Consider the following 19630-nt stretch of genomic DNA (forward strand, 5'->3'; position numbering starts at 1 on the left):
GCTAAAGAAAATAGTTAGCCTTTTGGGCAAGGGCGATAGGCATTGAAAACTGTAAAGTATTAAGTATGTTTAGCAGGCTGGCCTGGATTTAGAAAAACAAACGTGACAAGTGGTTGGAAATTAAGCCGAAGAGCAAGATTTTGCGGTTGCGTCTGCCTCACTAAAAGACAAAGACATTTCATAAACATAATGACACGTGGAAACCAAGTTAAATTAGGCATCAAATACATCTGATAATATATTGTTACAAAGAAAATTGAAAAATGAAAGATTTCAAATGGCAGTTCTTCAAATGAGAAGTGCAGCGCTTCGTTTGGGGATCCCTGTTTGCCGTGGGGTTTTTCTCAGGGGCAGGAGAAGGAGCAGGGGAGCTCGTAACACCTTGCAGCCATAACTGAGGGCTCGATCCTGCATCCCTCATGCAAACTAAATTCCCAGAGCCAATTTTTTAAGAAAACAGAGTGGGACCTTTCCTTAAATATCTGCCCTCTGCTGAGTCATCAGTGCTGGAGGATGAGGTCCTCTCTCGGCTTGGATGCAGCAATAGGATTAACGCCCTGCTCTCAGCCCCTCCTGCAGCCTGTTCATCCATCAGTGTCAGCTCTGCTTTTCCCCCAGAATTAGATTAATCTGTCATTCTGGAAGTGATAGCTCAAACTATTTTCATACAGTATTGCTGCAAATAAAATGTCTGAAGAACTTCTTTCTCCACTGACTTATTGTACTCCTTTGCTCTGCATAGGTGGCAGCGACTACACCAGGCTGAGAGCAGAATAGATCCATCTGTGTGATTGCACTGATTTCATTAAAACCAGACTTGTCCTTTTTAGTTCCTGAGCACCCCAATACAATTTTTTCAGGGGTTAGATTGTGCCATTTACTAAATATTCTGTATCTACAACTAGACCAGATAGCAAGGTGAACAGTTAAGCCTCCTGTAACTTTACAAGGCAAACTTCCTCCCTGGCATCACGTCAATTAAATTCCAGAGAAATTGCCCCCGTGATATATCTGACCTACTAACTAAGGTGATGTAATACAGCCCTAATTGATTTAACCTGTGTCAGTAGGCAAATAATTTGAAAAGTTCTGGCACCTGAGTAACTTGTGGATAAATTTTGTACATCTCGGTTATGTAACTAAATTTGGAAAATAAGTTCCTCAAACCACATGTTTGGGTTCCTCCATGCTCTTGGGTTCCTGACTTTGGTTTTGGCGGGTTACCTCGAGCAAGGTTCCCAGCCACTCCACTGTATGTGATGTGTTTTCTCAGTATGCAACTCTTGTAGAAAGCTCTGAATGGTTGAATGCTCCTGAGGAAATTTGGTACTTGAGCAAGCAGATCATTAAATCACACAGCAGACATCAGCAAAGCTGGCTGACATAGGAGACAGCCCACCGCTGACCTTTCTGCTTTTCACTGGTTTTCATGGTTCAACGTGTGTCATATGCACAGATCATAGATGGCATTGCTTCTAAACATCACTAAAAATGCAGAAGAAATGAAAAAATGATAAGTGGAGACATTTTTTCCCTGTTGGGACTCCTGCCAACATTGATATAGGCATTGTTGATTTTCTCTTTTCCCCAAATATATTTTTTTCCAGAAGAAACAAAAGAAAAACTTCCATTTCTTTTTCTAAATAAACATAATGTCAAGGGGATGATGCTGTGTGGGCACAGCAAAATAAAATCAAGCTTTACTTTCTATTAGAAAAACAAATAACTTATGACTTACGGAAGAAAGAGAGTTTTGCTAAGATCTAACTAGTTTGAATAGTATCAACTATTTAATGTTAGAAATGCATTCCTTGCAGATAGAAAGATTATTTTTGATGGGGGAAAACAAAGGCTGCTTGCAAATCATGATTGACTTATTGATAAAAATGATTTTTCTTTTTTAGACAAAGATTTACATTTAAATTTAGTTCAGAATATTTTTCTTGTTCTAATCCATTCACATACAAAAGCTAACAGCAATCTAGAGGAATATGCATCAAGTTTAGACACCTCAAGGTTATCTTTATGTGTGTATTCTATTATTAATGTACATAATCATTTTGATTTTCTTCTAATCTGTCAGCATTCAGGAGAAAATGTGCTAGAACATAAAAATTCTTCACAATTTGCAGGCAACAAACAACAAGATTTTTCTGACATTAATTTGGGAGGGAGGAAACATCTCTAAATAAATTTTTAATAACCAAACGGCCAATGTTTAGTTTGATCTCCTGTCATTCCTCAGCCTGAAGTGAAGCACAAGTAGCCCCAAGCATTCGTAAGTCTGATCCAGCACTTCCTATTCCAAGAAAAGAAAAAAAAAAATCACTTTGTGCTTTCTCCAACCCAAAACTCTAAAAAAAAGGCAGAAAAAACATTGTGCTCATTGAGGTCAAATTGGGTAGATGCCAATCCACAGCAGTAAACTTAGGGCATTTGGGAGCGGGGGATTTAGAGACACTGACGGCCTGTCTTCAAAGGCTGCTTCCCCATCAGTCTAAAATGAGCATCCAGGATCTCAACCTTGCCCCTGAGGGGCAGAGCACACCCATCTCCCCTCCAAAATAAAAAAATAATTGGTATGCTTAAAAAGTAAAGAAATATCTACTCCAAAAAGAAAATTGAATGAGGCATTATTTAACGTGAGAAGTACTTAATAAAATGCAAATGCTTTGCATTTGTTAGACACAGAAATCTTACTGCTGGTGTAAGTTATGCTGGCAAAGAAACACGGGGGAAGAAGGAAGCTACGGGAGGGCCTGGCTGTGGGAAGCAACATTTCCATGGCTGCCATCTCCAGATCTCACGTCTTCACCAAATTCCACCCCGCTGTGCATGGGACCATGCAGTGAGGAGGCTGCAGGTACATTGAAATCTATTTGCGCTCCCTTGGGGTACAATCCTGCCACCTCGGTTCAGAAGAAGGCGCAGTATCGGAGGGGAGGCTGAGGCATTGGGTTTGTGTCCTGGTTCTCTAGGACCCTGGTTTGTTTGTGCCTCAGGCTTGTCAGCTCAGCTGTGCGGTTATGGATGAAATGCATGTTCCCGAAGCCTTACAGTCCACTGCTCTCCCTGGAAAGCCCCTTTCCTCTCCTTCTCTTGCTCTCACCAGGTGAGCAAGCGAGCTCTGCATTTCATCTTGCAAAAGGGGTCGATAACACCACGGGGGAGAGGAGAAGTCACTGACCCACAGGGAAGCCCTGGGAAGGTGATGGGGCAGGGAGCATAGGGAAGCAACGGGCTGACGGTGATGGGACCTTGGACCTGCCGGTAACATAGCCAACAGGGAGAGCAAAAACTGAATCAAGCTACAACTTGCTCCTGACAGCGGGAGAAACACAGGGTCTCTTAGAAGAAGGCATTTTATTGTTGCTTTGGTATATGCCAAATGAAGGGTGACCTTCAGCAACCTGACCTAGTGAAAGATGTCCATGCCCATGGCAGCGGGGTTGGACTAGATGATCTTTGAAGGTCCCTTCCAACCCAAAACCTTATGACTTTAGATTTCACAAGTCCTTTGCTGATGATGGGCTAGGACATTTCTTCATACAAAGAATTATGGTGTTATGGTTTCATCCCACTTGTAGCACCAGACTCCATGTCTGGAGAGTAGGGTGAGGGAGTAATCCACTGGTGCTGGCGACCCAGAGCAGACCACCACGGCTGCCGGCTGTCACTGCTCCTGCAGCATGGCCGGTCATGGGTGTACATAGATCCAGCATACTCCATGCCAGAGCTGTAAGAGTCCCTCCCACTTCTCCCTCGACTGAAACCCTTTTATTGCTCCGTAAATGAACTCACGGTGTTGCAGCAAACAGAAATCACCTGACAACAGTAACCTCACTGGGGCTCTGCTGCCCTGGCTATTTGCAAATCTAGATTTTATGAAGCCTGATCACTTCAGTGAACAACCTCTTGACCCCGGTGTCTATTTATCATACAGAGCAATGTGTTTGCCAACAGGAATATCCAGTTGGACAGTCAATCATTTAATAAGCTTTTCTTCCTACACAGAGTTTATTGATTTTCTCTTTTAGTGAAAGCAAAAGACTATATTGTCAGAGTAGGTGTTCTGCAGCTCTTGCATCCTTTTCTCATGTATCCTTTGTTTTATTTCACTCTCCATGATTTTCATCATGCCTTATTGCCACAGATTTGCTTCCTGTCATCTCTGTGCCCCGAAGCATCTCATTTTCTTTTCACTTGTACCTTGATTAATGTCTTCATAAGTTTTGCTTTCCTCTATTTTGCTATGGAGTACTTGCCCTAGAAGGCTCTTTTCTGTGAAAACTATTGTTTTGGGGATTGGGGGTTTTTTGTAATTGTCATTAATTTCCACTACTCCATTGCTCTTTGGCAATTCCAGGTATTTTATCCTGATCTTTCTATTGATTTCTTTATTGTACAACTTAGCAAGATTTTGTTTAATTGCTGTTAAATCAGCTGATTTAAATGTTCATCTCTACCAGCCAGAACACTATGCTTTTAATTGCCTGCAAATGTGGACTTTGGGTCTAATTTGCCCCTCACTTCTGATTGTTTAATTAGGACAATTATAGAAAGGTCAATGGATTATACCATGGCCAAACTGGTAGAGGCTCACGACAGAGACTGCAACTAAGCCTTCCAATTTTCCATCAGATAACTCATTCTCCATCTTTTTGAAAACACATAACTGACTCATTAGTTTTACCATTCGTTACCCCTTTCTACCTCCATAAAAAAAAAATCAGGAAATATTTCTGTGCTTAACCACACATTAGTGAGTGATATTGCTCAAGGAAGAGCTTTTTCCCTTGTAACTCAGCTACCTGCACTCTTGCATCCCAGGAGCAGCTACAGCAGCTGCTTTCCCTGGAAAGTCATGGGAAGAAAATACGTGAGGGGTTCCTGGATGAAGGAGTGTGGACTGGGAAGAGAGCAGGATCTTAAACTTCTTACTATATTATCATGAGACCAGGCAATTGCCTGCTGAGCATCCATGGGTGATCTGCAGCTTGTCAGTGGAGATTACTGTTTGAGAACCATTGATGAGCTGGAGGAAAGTTACTCTCTCCAAGGGTTGAATCCTCAAGGGTCCCAGACAAGCAGTCTGGGATAACGCAAGGCACTGCAAATTCAACCACAGTCCACATGTCTTTCTTCTCCGAGGGCTGCTCCACTATTGCTAGCACTGTTCAAATTTTCGCTCTTCTATAGTAGGTGTATGGAGATTTTGATCATTTCTTTAAATGTTGAGTAAAGGACTCTCCATCCTGAAAAAGTCTAGAAGCACCATGATCACAGAATCACAGAATCATGGAATAGTTTGGGTTGGAAGGGACCTCTAAAGGTCATCTAGTCCAACCCCCCCGCCACGGGCAGGGACATCTTCAACTAGATCAGGTTGCTCAGAGCCCCGTCCAGCCTGACCTTGAATGTTTCCAGGGATGGGGCATCCACCACCTCTCTGGGCAACCTGTGCCAGTGTTTCACCACCCTCGTTGTAAAAAATTTCTTCCTTAAATCTAGTCTGATAAGGTGTTAGCATTGTCTGCTTTTTTCCAGCCTAGCTCTCCTCTTGCTAAAGAGATGCATTTTGTCAAAGATAAATTTATGAAAGCCTGAAACATCATTCCATGATGCAGTCACCTTCCTGTTGCAAAGCCAAGTGTGGAAGTTAATTTTTGCCAGCATCTTACCATGAGACTGATAACTTAAAGGAATAAAAAATAGCTACAGTCAGCTTCAAAGAAGGTGGGGATTATTGTTTTGCCGCAGGTGACATCATACCCACCTTATTTTGAGTCTTTTAGCCCTGTTGAGATCAATCCTGCCATAGATTGAAAATATTATAATTATATTAGAAACCATTTGCTAGACACAAAGGCACAGCCGCAGCACAGTGTGGCTGGTCCAGGCTGCGGGGACTGACTCACAGACAGAACGTGCACAGCTGAGCTCACCAGCTAAGTGAGGGTGAAGCTCTCTAATAGGTATTTGAAGGATGTTGTTGCTCCGCTGGGGAAAAAATAATTGTTTATCTCTGTGGAAGATGGGGAGATGGAGAGAGAGGGGGGGGAGGAAATGTATTTCAGTTAAGAAAAAGTATTGAGTTTCAGATAGAAAACTCTCTCAGAATGAGGAGACAGGTTTTGTTTCAGAATAATCGTCCCAAGGGAGGCATCGCCCACTGGAGTCATGTCAGTCTGGCTCAGCACCCCGAGCTGCCTGCCCTGTTGGGGACGGGTGTGATCCAGCATGGTCGCCCCTGCAATGCCCCACCGTCCCCTCTGCTTGTTAGGAAGAGGTTCAGTGAGGACAGACAAGCAAGGGGGTTGTTATGCTGCAAGGCATTTTGGAAACACAGCCAGCCAGGCTTTTAGGAGTAAATCCCGGCACTGGTTCCTGGCATGACTGTCCTGCTGGAAGGGGAGAGAGAGAAAACAGGGGCCTCTTCTCCCTGCACAGACCCCCAGCTGGCATGCACACCCCTGCCCCACCTCCAGACAGCTCGTACAGAGTCCCAGAGCTTGAAGCTGGAAAAGTCAACTAGATTTTATCACAGCTCTTAAAATCTCACAGTTGTGCCCATATTGGGATGGACTGAAACATAGCATGTGTACCAGAAATCATCTCTCAGAAAAGCATCGTGACATCTTCATCAAGCACTGCGGACTCCTTCCCTTCCCTCAGCAGAGTGTCTCCAACCCTCACTATTAACATGTTTTGCCTAATTTCCTCTTCAGACATATCTGGTTTCAGCTTTCAACCATTCATCCTTTTCCACCAGATTAAAGAGCTCTTTTCTCCCTGTGAAGATAATCATTCACTGTAACCAAAACCTTTCAATCTTCTTTTTGATAAGCTAGACAAATAGTGCTTTTTAAATCTCTCTCTCCCCATTAGGTGCCTTCTCTAATCCTTGGCCAACCTTTGCAGTTCTTCTCTGCATCTTTCCCAATTTTTCAGCATCCTCAGTGATACATGGATACTAAGACTACAGATAGCACACGCATGTCAGCCTCAGATCCTGCCTCCATCTCAGCATCCCCTGTTTAGCCATCCAAGGTCTCATTAGCCTTCTCAGCTATAAGAGGACTTGAGGTTTCATCATCTTCTTGTTTGGCCTGTAAATCCTTTAGAGGAAAAATAGCACTTAACTAGAGCAGCCATTATTTCTTCTTTCATGGAGATTAACTCTGTATTTAGCTATACTTAAAAACAGTGGGTCTGGTTGACCAAGCAACAGGTCTCGTATGGCTACCTTTTCTTCACCATTTGAACATAACATCGATTCTTGTGCAAGCTATGGATTTTATCAGCCATGATCTAATGTAGCATCTGCACTGCTGATGAACAGTTTTAGGTCTAGGAACAATCTCTATACATCCCTACTAGGAACACCCCTGTTTTATGATGGCAGCTCATTGTCAGATGGTACTCAAAGAAAGCAGTTCTTCATCTTTGTTTCCTATGTGCTTTATTAAACCTACATAGTGCTAATGTTATACCCTGCAATATCAAGTCAAACACCTTAGAAAGTCTTTTATATTGCATAAGTCCACATTTTTTATAAGCTAACTTGAAATCTGGTGCAGTAGCAAAATGTTTGTCTACGCTGAGGGCTTCACTATTGCTGTGTTAGTTCAGCAGCTGGAGGCAATCTCCAGCCATAAAGCAGAGAGCGCTGCGTGTGCTTATTTACCCTGGCGCCCTACCTACCTCGTTAGCAGCGCAATTAAAGAGTCAGTTCAAGAGAGAAACTCCTCCACATCAATTCACTGAGAAAGTTATGACAGTGTTAGAGAGAAACAAATGTAATTTGTTAATGAGCATTTTTCTGGGCAAACATAGGCATTTACTCAATGATGATTCCCTTACCCACAGGGAGGGAGGACCTACCTGTAGGATATTTTTATTTAGGTATGGAAGGGAGACTTGGCGATCTCCAGGGAGCATTCCCTCCTACCCGAAATCCCAGACGGCACACTACAAATGTGAAGATCCACATGGCCAAAGGAGGCAGCCTTGACTAGGAATGAGTACCACAGCCAGGGACCAAGACTTGGTCCCCTCCTGGCCCTCTGGAGGTCTCTAGGGAGCTGTGAGATGTCCCAGCAGACTTTCATCATGATAGCCACCTGGGAAGATTTAATACAGTAGAAGGGAGGATGAACAATAACTGCCTTCCTGGAATACAAGGGTCGGAAACAGCAGGGGTCCATAGAAAGGCTCTTGAGTAGAAGCAGCTCTCCAGCAGCCAGGAAAAGCTGCATTTTGTGCAGAGCTCAGCAGGCTTGCATTTCAAATGCATCCTGGCCTTTACTTTTTCTATCATCTAGCATAGACGGCCCTTCTGCATTGTATTGTCTTTCCCATCTCTCCCCTCACGCTGCAAGCTGCCTACCTATTATATCCTGCTTTGTGAATGCTTGAGGAGAGTTAGATCCCTGAAAAGTGGGTACTACAGCATCATGGCACAACACTATGACCATTTTGTGAATCTAACCCACAGGGCACAAACAGCCCCAGAGCACTCTGCACCAGCACAGCAATGGTGGAATAGGTCTACACTGACATTTAGTTGTCAAGGTCTTTATGACTGGTTTTCACAATCAAAATTCAGAAAAACTCCATCCAGATACCATTTATTTAATATTTGAGTACTACTGTGACAGCCGCAGGAAAGCTGATGAATTTTGTCTCCTCTCAGAGTCAGGAACTCCTTAGGCGATGATACAGGTTCTCAAAAACTGCTGAACTGCTGTGCTGAAACTTTAAAGAAAAAAATGCAACCTGAGGCAGAAAGAAGTCACAGAAGATTCCAGCCCAAATTATTAACATTGGGGGTATTTATTAGCAACTGCAAACAGGACTGTGCAAAACACTTGGCAAACGGCACAGCAGGCAGCACGGCACTCGGTACAGCTGCCTCCCCTCTGCAGCGGGGCAGTGGCTGCAATGGGGCTGTGCTGGGGGGGCTCCTCCAGCACCCCACTGCTTCCTGCACTTCCTGACTGCCGGCTGTCACCTTCTGATGATAAAGCAAATTTTAGGAGTCCCTTTGTTTAAAGCAGTTGTTAAGGTTGCAGCACTAACTGGCTTTCTGCAAAGAAATAGGTGAAGTCTAGACCTAAGGCATTCCCGCTGAGCTGGATGCAAGTTTGGGTTCCTTTGAAATCTTCCTTTTTCATTGCAGAATTTCAGACTAATAGTTCTTCCTTTTTCAGCCTTTCCTGCTGGAATAAGGACTTTTCTCCCTTCACATATGTCAGCGACGCAGCTGCTGTGGGGCTGCGAGGAAGAAAGCAGTGCAGGAGGCTGCCGGTGGTTAACCTTTTCAATAGGACTTTTGAGGGACCCAGTTTGAATGGGCTTTTCAGAAACAGAATGTCCAACAAAATCAATCCTGTGCTGAGAAGTTTAATGCACCCAATATCATTAGCTACTTTTCAGAAACCCAGTCCCGGCATTCAGCAGAAGAGAAGGGCAAGGCGCAGCTCTTCCATCCTGCGTGACCATCCACCCAGCCCCGGGGTGACCCCTTGGCCTGTGTGTCTGTTGAAGGACAATCCCGTCGCCCCACAGACAGGGTTTCTCCCCAGGTCGCTATCGCTGTGGCTATGGCTGTGCCATCCTGACTGATTACCTGCCCAGCTGTGCCGGGGTGACCTTTATCACCCTGCACTGTGGAAGCTGTTCCACTTTTTATAAATATCTCAAAATTCACTGCATGGGGGAACTGGAACTAGGGCTTCCTCCTTCTGATGCAAGGAGTAGGAACAGCTGCTTTGAGTTAGACCCTTTGGTCTGCAGCCACTGGCTGTTAAAAAGAATGATATTTTCCTTCCCCCTTGTGCACACAGGTGGTTCTTGGGTTGTAGTTTCTCTGAATGCTTTATGTTGCAATTTTGCCTTTGAAATATGCACCTTTTAGAAGTCACTCTAAATTCTGATTATGTCTCTGTTTCTCCTGAGGAGATGAGGGAACGCACTACCTGTGTCCAAATTACAGAGTTAGCTACCCAGGTGCCATACACAAGCCAAGCAGGATGAATAGTGGGAAGAGGAGCACGGCAGCAGTTCACAGCCATTGCTGTATATTTTACTCCTTGTACTGTTAGTATATTAATTTGCTGCTTGCAGAGAGAGCAGGAATGCCCCTGAAAAAATGCAGACACAAGGATGCCAGGAGGGAGCAGGAGTAGCTGTGACACGCCAGCTGGCTGTCAGCTCGTTAGACTCAGCACTCGATCCTGTCCGCGCCAGCCTGCAATTTCAGGGGAGCTGTAGCTGCTCATCCCAGGGTTGAATTTGGGTCACCACTTCTCTTTGAACATTTTTGATGATTGCCTACACATTTGCTAATGATAAGTGCTCAACATGGGGGAATTTACAGGCACAATGTTGCTGCAAGTGAAGGAGGAGCTTGGCTGTGACCAGAGAGAGGTGGTCCACATGGTTTCTGGGTCCCCTGGCACCGTGCAGCAAGAGGCCAGTGCTGAGCAGTGCTGGCAGTTCCCAGCTCCCGCTGAAGAAAGCAGAAGGAAGCCAGTGGCCCTCCAAAACGTAAAAGTGCTGGATGGGCCTCCAAGGATGGTGCAGAGAATGTCCACTTGGATGGTGCAGAGAAAGCACTCGCCCTGTGCAGAAGTGCCCTCCGTTGGCCGTGCCATCCAGAGAAGGACCACAACAGTAATGTCAGCTGCAAGACATCTGTTCTCATGGGGTGGAAGCTCTCTTGGAGTTAATTACAATAGCCCTAGTATTACAGTTACATATGGCATTTATCCAATATTCATCTAAATGAGTTTATTCTGGTCCTGCATAACTGTGATTCCTGATTTATGCTAGTTTGAGATCCGAATCTGACCCCTTATCTAGTGTGCTGCATACTGATGGTTAGAAAACTTAATTTGTCCTAGAATAGCCTGGTTTTGCAAGAGGACATTGCACTGAGAGCCTTTCCTTGTATAACAATTTTGCTTTAGAAACTGATTACTCACAATTCCTATCAATCAGATCTGAATTGCAGATATCTGGGGGAGTGTAGCACTGGGATATTTTAGATTGAAATCGCTCTGCTATCTGTTCTACTGCAGCTCTCTTCTAAAGTAGACTTTATGTTACAAATTACTTTATAGATTTGTAAAGCATGACATAGAAACATTATATACCCTCTAAGTGCTTTAAAATTAATTTGTTCTTGAACGTGTCCGTGTATGAATGAATTTGACATAAGCCTTTCAATTTTATGCTTCACTACAGAAAGTGTACAAAGTACAAACTGTAAATCAACTGTCACACTTGCTGAAATGACTACTCAGCTATGAAAAGAGTCTGCCCAATATTTAAAGAAGATTTAGATACAAAAGTAATAATGTGTACAAGAGAGCTGACACACAGCCTTGGGACTTTCTAACCTAAAACCATGAGATTAGTGAAGTAGCATCAATGTGCAGATCCTTCAGGTTGGGGCTGGCTCGCAGAGTGGTGAGGAGATTGCAGGGAGGCAGTTGAAATCGTGATACTGTCTTGACCACCGTGTTCGTGGAACTGAAAGATTCACCAGCAGCCCTCCTGCATGTGCAGGTAATGCTCACAGGCATGGGCTGTTACGGAAAGTGGTGGTTTCAATGTGCGTGATTGATGTTCAGAGGTGGTGAGCAGCATTTAGCAACAACATTTTTAGTTCTTTTATTAATTAAAAAATGCAATTTGGGGTCATAACAATTCTTTATAAATTTGGGTCAAATTCAGCAATAGTTTTATCTGATAAATAGTTTGCACCTTGGTGAAAGTTTCCTTCTTCCCTCCCAGGTGCACTGATGATGGCGCAGGACATATGACTCCAGCCCTCCCTTCCCTGGGAGAGAGGAGCCGCCACTGCCCTCCTTCAGGGCAGCCACTGCTCATCCATCACACTGCCAGGAATTTTTGGGGAATGTGTCTGAAATCTCTTCTTTCAGTATGGTTTAATTTTGTGTAAATGGCTTCAACGGCCATTGCCACCAAACTAAAACCCAATGGTGCTGTGTCTCAACCAAAGGCTGTACCAGGCTGCAGAGTCACTCAAACACATGCTCTTCCCCTCTTGACTGCTGAGCATTTGTACAGTTGCAATGAAAAGTAAAATAGCCACACCAGGAGAGCTGGAGAACATCTTATTTCAGGTGACCTCTGGCTGGAGCTAGGGAACATCTCTAGTAAAAGAAGGGCTTTGGCTCAAGTCCCTGCATGTAGCAGAGTGTGGTTTTGACTTCAGTGAACGTCTTTTCCTTTGAGTACTGGGTCAGGGAAGAATAGCTGCCATACCTGACTCTTCCGCTTTGTGATGCTAGGCTTTTTTCCCTTTACTTTTATACCATGTCCCTCAAATTGTGTATCTTGCTGATCTGAAATTAAATTTTTCAGGGTTGCATTTCGGAAGGTTGATAGAAATCATCTTTTTTTTCTGGTTCTGCTGCTGAACCAAAAAAATCAATGATTGTTACAGCTGCCGTGGTGAGAACCCTCCGCTCATGTTGCCATGAATGATGCTGGGAGTCTGGGGGAACCTGAAACAAAAGCAGCAACTTAAAGGGGAAAGAAACTAAAAGGGACCTCACCCAACTGCCATAGAGATAAATATTGAAATTCCTGTTGACTATAGTGATTCAGCAAAGAGATCTTTGTCCTTAATACCACAGGTGAGTTTACTATATAAGGCGTATACCTCAGAAGCAAAATCAAATCTTCTGATGGGGGAAGTAACTTCAGGAACAGATCTTTTAAAAGTCATGCATTGATGATAATAACATAAAGGGATGAAAACTGAAGGTGTGATTAAACAGATTAAGTCCAAACTTTGTTGCTTCTCTGAGAAGACAATAGAAATAAGCTTCAGTCAGGAAAAGATGCAAGAAGTACAGTTTTTCTTTTCAATAGGGTGTTAAATGCTGTGTTCTTATAATAACAGGCACAATGCGGTGCTCTTATTCCATAGTTCAACAGATGTTTAATAGCTTAGGTAGTGGAGGTTCCAGCACCCCTGCGTTGCGCAATTTAGATACCATCCCTAATATGTTTTGCATGCAAAAAGAGCTACTTAAATGAAAGTATTATTATTACTAATACACAATTCCTACTAAAAACCTGACAATGCTTTTTATATGGGCAATTATTACTACTAGTTATCCTAGATACAACTAATATTACCACTACTATTAATACCTGCCTGCATAAAAAATGTTGTTGAGTTTTTAGGTGTTTCTTTTTTCCAAAGTCAATAGGGAAACCTTTTCTCTAAATGTTTTCATTCAAAAAATATGTCAGAACTACTAAGATGTGGTACACTTCTCAGCTTAGCCTTGCTATTAGGGTGCTCTGGGATCCGAGCAGGTGCTCAGAGACTCATGCTCCAGTTCCTGCTTTCCTGACAGCGGTGCGCTGCCCGTTCTGATGCAGAAACCAAGTCAGTGCTCTTTCTGCTTCTCTTGCCCATCCCTTTCCCAGCCAGCATGGGAGAAGTAGAAAAATGCCTTCTCCTCCTCCCTGTAGGCTCCAGCAATGAAGGTAGACCTGGCTCTAGAGCGCAGGTCTCCATCCAGCAAAGCATCTAAGTATGCGATTAATCCGTCCCCATTTAGAAAAGTGCAGAAACAGCTACATTTTGCCAAGCGAGACCTGGGAGCATACACCAATTAAGGCACTTTGGTAAGTGCTTTGGTGAGCAAGGATGGGCAGCTGATATGGGACCACAGAAGGGCAACAGGGGACGGGAGACAGGGAGGGCAGCTTTGGTGGTATTGGGGCAGCGGGAGCGAGGAGGGCTGAGAGTCAGACCATGACTCAGAAAAGCCCACTTCTATTTCAGTGCCTATGTTGGCTCAGGTGTCACCTTTTCCAGGTCACTTCACTGTGCCATTAGAGTTGAGAACAGTGACCTCCTTGACAATATCCTTCTGAGATTTACACACACGAAGAACACATTGTGAAAGCCAAGTGTTCATGATGACATCTTTGGTGAAATTACCTGGCTTCGATGGTAATTTCTATTATCTCTCTAGAAGTTGCTCAAAGTCCTTGATTCTGACCTTGGGGACACAGCTGGGATCTCACGGGTGTCTTCCACTGCTTCACACATTCGCAGTCAGGATCTGCCCCATCAGCTCAGGGACATGGAAAGAGACACGAGTCAGGGCAAAATACTCAGCTCATGCGCTAACTCTCCAAACACCATGGGTAGATTTAAGGACAGCCAAGAGAAAGTAAAGCACAGTCCCTCTGCTAGTGGTAGGCTGTGCATGTCACATTCATCAATGTCCGCAGGGAAAACGGCAGCTTTCAGGCAAGTTATTTTCAAGAATGAAAACAACTGAGTGGATGGGAAGGAGGGTGAGATTTCCGTTGCTGGGAGAAAAAATGAACATGATAAATAGAAGACCAGATCGGCTGAAGAGCACGGCCTCTTTCAAGAGGCACTCGGCACTGCCTGGGGCCAAACCCCAACTTGGCAGAAAAGAGCAGGGTGTGAATCCAAATGTTCATGTTGTCCCGAATTACGCACTCAGAGTACTCCCCGATACCTAAGCAGCCTGTCACCATGACTGCTACTTACCTTTGGTACGTGGGTTGTTAGTTCACTGGTACATTTGAAGCACCTGATGAAAATGTCTCTGATGACCTCAATTTGGAAACCCTTCTTCTACAAAATGCTTCATGGGAAAGTTTCATTTTAGGAGATGTACATACCCAAAAAGTGCTAAAGACTGTATTGTTCAAGAAAAATGTATGAATTGCTGTCATCTAAAATAAGCAGCTAGTGCAGTTTGATGTACAGCAGAAACTTTCTGGATGTTACAAAAATAGCCCCTTGTATTAATCTGACAGGTCTAGCCCCCATAGAGGTGTACAAAGCCTTAGCACTGGCAAATGCCTTCTGATGATGCCTTGCTGAGTCATTACCTCACCAGCTCCTGACAGAAAGGCTTCGTCTAAATATATACTATATGCTTCACTAATCGCCGTGATGTGCAAAATAGGGCATGTGAGGATGATATAGGTTACAGGGTCTGGACTGTGATGTTTAATTATAAGCTACAAAATCTCAGCATCATAAAGATTGTTTCCATTAGTGATCTGACAAGGCTTCTTACATCTTACTGCAAGATGTCTGTGGCTTTAACTCAGCAAGCGCTTTCCTTTTCCCTCAAGAATAGGAGAATTTCATCTTAAGAAACAAATTAAGCAAAGATTTTTTATACTAAATATGCTTAACCTAAAACTTTCTCCCTATTATTTCATAAATGCCTTGAGATTATAGAGGCTCAACTAGCTTAGTAAAGATGAATTGCACGTGATCCTGGGAATACAGCCATTGCATTAGTTATTCTTCCTTTCCATTGCATTAGGCTTTTTGTAAATAATCTGCATGTTTGATCAATGGAGACTAATTAAGAAGGTAGGGCATGCTTTATTGTTGTATTAAAACCTGTTCATTGCCACGGGCAAGATGTCATCCATATTTCTAGATGAAAATTACTACTTGCAATATAAATCATGAAGAATTTTACTGTAACCATTAAAAAAGCTAAAAGAATATTTTGTCACTGGGTACAAACAGCGATATGCAGATTTACAACTATGTAACCAAATGCATAATTCACCCATGTATATGATATTTTGGAAGAAAGGGATTATAACGAACTTGATTAGGGACATAGTTTAGTGGTGGACTTGGCAGTGATAGGTTAACAGTTGGACTTGATGATCTTAAAGGTGTTTTCCAACCTAAACAATTCTATGATTCTGTGCTTACTTCTTCCTATAGCCCTAAATTCAAGGATCCCAAAAGACGGGATTCACATTAAACTAGCTCCAGAGCAAGGCTGCTCTACAGATCTAAATAAAACCAGTCAAGTGTTATCATCAGTTATTCCACTGTAAATATGGACTTTCTTCAGTGACTTTAATTGATTTTCTCCTAAATTCATAATGTTAACAAAAGTTACCACTGCCACAAACAGCTGATTTATATGCTGAATAATATGTTGGAGTAAATGCCACTTAGGGCCAGATCTATCAACTTTGCTCGTACAAACAATCACGTTGATTTAAACAGGATCAATCAAGTCCGCAGGATTCACTCAGGCGACATCTACATTAGCAGTAGGAGCAGCGCTGTGGGGTGAAACAGCTTGTGCTGGGGGCCCAATGTCCGTGCCAGTGGCGTGGTGGAGAGAGGACGTTATTCCAGCCGAGCTCCCACTTGGCCCCACAGTTGCCCGTTATCAGCTGGAATAAGCACAGTAGATGGGAAATTCAGCTCAGAAACTTTCTCCTGCTCCCAACTGAAACACGGATGTGAGCACATCCCCAGATGGCCCCAGGCCTGCCAGTATCTCATGCGCATTGTCACGGTTTACCAAAGAAAAAAGGTTGGGGATCGGTCTTCCCAGTTCACCACCAAGTGCTGGGTCATTCCCATCACTGGACTTGTTCAGGAGACAGCCACCAGCTATATACACTGAACCTGCTTAGAAACCTATATTGTATGTGTATTTTGGGGTACAGACTGATGCCGAAAGTAAGGCTCAGTGAAAGGTACATCCCTCAATGAAAGATGCCAAGGAGGAACTCAGGGAAGCACAAGAGTTTTACCTCTGACCAAAGGAAAACATTGTTTATTAATCAGTTAAGGGCCAGAAATGATTCCTCCTATGGCTACATGATACTTACATACGTATGGAGGGGAAACAGTCCTTGACCTAACTAAGAGGGTGGCAGGACAGTCCCCTGCAGAAAGGAGATGTTGCCCGGGACGATAAACCTGTGCAGATCCCCCAGGAGACTTAAGCGGTGAGATTGGCTCTACTTATGTATGTTTTACGCTAACTGGGTGACACCTAAGCCTTCATCTCCATAGGGATGGTGAGCCTAAACCAATGCCCATGGGGCAGGCAATAAGCGCCCAAGCTCCCCTGGGTCTTCTCCATGGCAGAGGGGCAGGACAGGCAGGGACATCCTCGGGCAATCCTGGGGAAAGCTCGCATGTCTGGGGAAAGGCAGAGCATGGGGAGTGTGGGAGCCTTCATCAGTGCTTGAATAGGGTCTCAGTTTTTCTAGGATATTTCCCAAGTGTATCCAATTGGTGTAATGCTGCTGAATTGTAACAACTGCCGCCTAATCTGCACGAAACAGCATCGGTTCCACTTAACCGGGATGCACCGGAGGGAGGCAGGGAGCCAAGCACAATTACGTCACAACAAATTCCTGATCATTGGCTCTTGCAATGCAGAAGGATCAAATTAAAATAGGGAAAAAAGTAAAATTATGTCAATATCACTTGTTTAGTAAGCTATTTTACCTAATTTTTTTCCAGCATTATAAATGAGACAGCTGCTTTGCTTTGTATCTCAGTACTCAACCAGTGTGCGTATCCTTCAGCACCTCTGTCCCATGTTTCGTTGCCGAAATAGTGGTAGGAGACAAGCCAATGGAGGCACTCCAGTACCAGTATACAGACAGTCACAGCTTCCAAGACAGACAGAAATGCAGCAAATTCTTTTAAAAATATATATATACACACACACACATACACAGACATATATATTACTTTTTTTCTTACTACCTACTGTGAATCTTTAGAAAAGTTAATATATTGATTATTTTCACCAGGGACATGCCAATCATTTAATCAATGCATTTAGATATTTCCAGCTACTGTGTCTAATTTCTCTGCTGTATTTTACAGTTCTTCTGCATTAGATAGACCCAGCTAGAAAATACAACTCTGATGTTATTTTGGCTATTTGTGATTTATATGTCAAATCCACTTTAAAGTTCTTAAATTCTTTTCAAAACAGTTTTCAAGCAATAGTGGAACCATTGGTCTATGTTCTTAGTTAAGAAGTGATTGCTTTAATATAGAGTCTCAAATTCTATCTATTTTAGCATCTCCTTTGAGGCTCCTCTCGAATAGCAGAAGTTTAGACCAATTGATTTCTCTGCCACTGCCTCAGGAGAGACTCTTGTTTTTTCCATGCTTGTTACGGATTTTTAGCTGTTCAGCAGTATAATATATAGATGTGCAAGTACACATTTTTTCTTGATACAAATCCTTCAACTTATAGGTGACAGATACTAAAGTATCTGTCCTCATCAGATGTGAAAGGTTTATACACTTAAGCAAAGTACTGTAAATTCACAATAAATTATAGGAGTAGGTGACTGAAGATACAGTCCTTTGAGATCCAAAGTATCTTTAGGTTCCCCTGGGCTTTCTCAGGGCATCGTGGGTGCAAGATCTCACTGGAGCAGGCTTCTGTCGGTGCATAATTAAAAGCATAATGCATGGCTGCCCTTAAAATGTAAGCCATGAGGAGAGTTTGTGCATATAAGCATTTGGTAGGCTGGGTCTTTCAAATGGTACTATGATTTTGGAAGTATAATCAAAAACGATGAGCAATGTATCAACAAGATCTAGGTGTATTATTTTTATTTTATTACTGTAATTTCTCATCTAGAAGAAAGACTTCTGTAGATCTGTACATACTGAGATGATAACTGATGTAGTTTTATCTTTGATCTAATTCATTGTTCTGATTTGTGGTTGGTTGTTTTTTAATTTTGCATCTTTATTCAAATATTTTTGATGTAGCCAGATTAACATAGTGTTTAAAATTGCCCACTGACCAAAAGATGTTACTGGGAGTTTTGATTCTGTCATGACAGCAAAAAAATGCAGTAAGACAAAAAATTCTTTGCTTTTTTATGTGTTTATTTATGTTCTGTCACTAGTTCTCCTCTGTTAATCCTAGTTTTTTCATCTACCTCCTTAGTAACCCATTGAATCGCTCGCCTGGCTTTCAGAAAGTTCCCTGTCTGGATAAATTGAGACAGAAGCCCAAACCATTCACACTCTCCACACTACAGCCAATAATGAGATTGTTTACAAATTATACTATGATGTGCAAGATCTCATTTGATTATACCTTAACTATTCTGTTTTTCCCTCCCTACCTCACAGATGATGGAAATGCTTAGAACAAGTTAAGGTAGTATGACACAGACTAATGTAAGTGTGAGCATGGCATCCAGGGGACAAGTTGTGAAATGTTTGCGCGCTTCTGCCAAAATACGTTGCATGGCTTTCTGCTGTTGTCTCGTGTTTCTGATGTTAGGCAGCATGTTCAGCAACATGTAAGCATTTCGTTTGATATTGTATGATATTATATTCCCAGCTTTGGTTTTGTATAGTCTTAATAATCCGCCTTTTTTAGTAGCTTGTGGCAGCTGCTAGTGGCAAATCTGCAAGCTGTGTATGTTATTCTTAAGTAACGTTCAGAAGTACCTACAAGGATCAGGGCCCCATTGGATGTGGCTGTTTAGAAATCCACTGTAGAAATGTTGAAGTGTGCAATTCAAATGGGTCAGAAACGGTATCGACACTTCTTCTGTGCTTGCCGGTGGAAAGCAGCAGCTCCCAGTTTGCCTTTTCTAGAAGTCAAGCCTGGTACTAGTGCAGTTGGCTGCTGCATACAGCTCTGCTACCCACATCTGTGCCTTTGCAATGTGAATGCTTCATGACGACTCTTCTGTTGTCAAACTCTTACTTCATGTGACAGATGACACATTGGAATTAAAAATGTTTTGTTTTCACAGTACT

General features: G+C 43.0%; 1 protein-coding gene across 3 annotated transcripts in view; it reads left to right on the forward strand.

Moving 5' to 3' along the window:
- The window catches only part of LHFPL3 (LHFPL tetraspan subfamily member 3), a 279658-nt gene that overhangs the window by 211001 nt on the left and 49027 nt on the right, over positions 1–19630 (forward strand). For 2 of the 3 annotated variants that reach the window (XR_012994422.1, XM_076328303.1), the window contains exon 3: positions 18992–19039. The exons of the other annotated variant lie outside the window; for it this stretch is intronic. Coding sequence is in view for 1 of the 2 variants with exons in the window: in XM_076328303.1 (XP_076184418.1) it covers positions 18992–19008 (17 nt within the window). In the remaining variant the exon portion in view is untranslated. The remainder of the gene's footprint in view (positions 1–18991; positions 19040–19630) is intronic. 3 annotated transcript variants of the gene reach the window in all.

This window comes from Aptenodytes patagonicus, chromosome 1 (assembly GCF_965638725.1).
Source record: "Aptenodytes patagonicus chromosome 1, bAptPat1.pri.cur, whole genome shotgun sequence".
In the NCBI taxonomy this organism is placed as follows: Eukaryota; Metazoa; Chordata; class Aves; order Sphenisciformes; family Spheniscidae; genus Aptenodytes; species Aptenodytes patagonicus.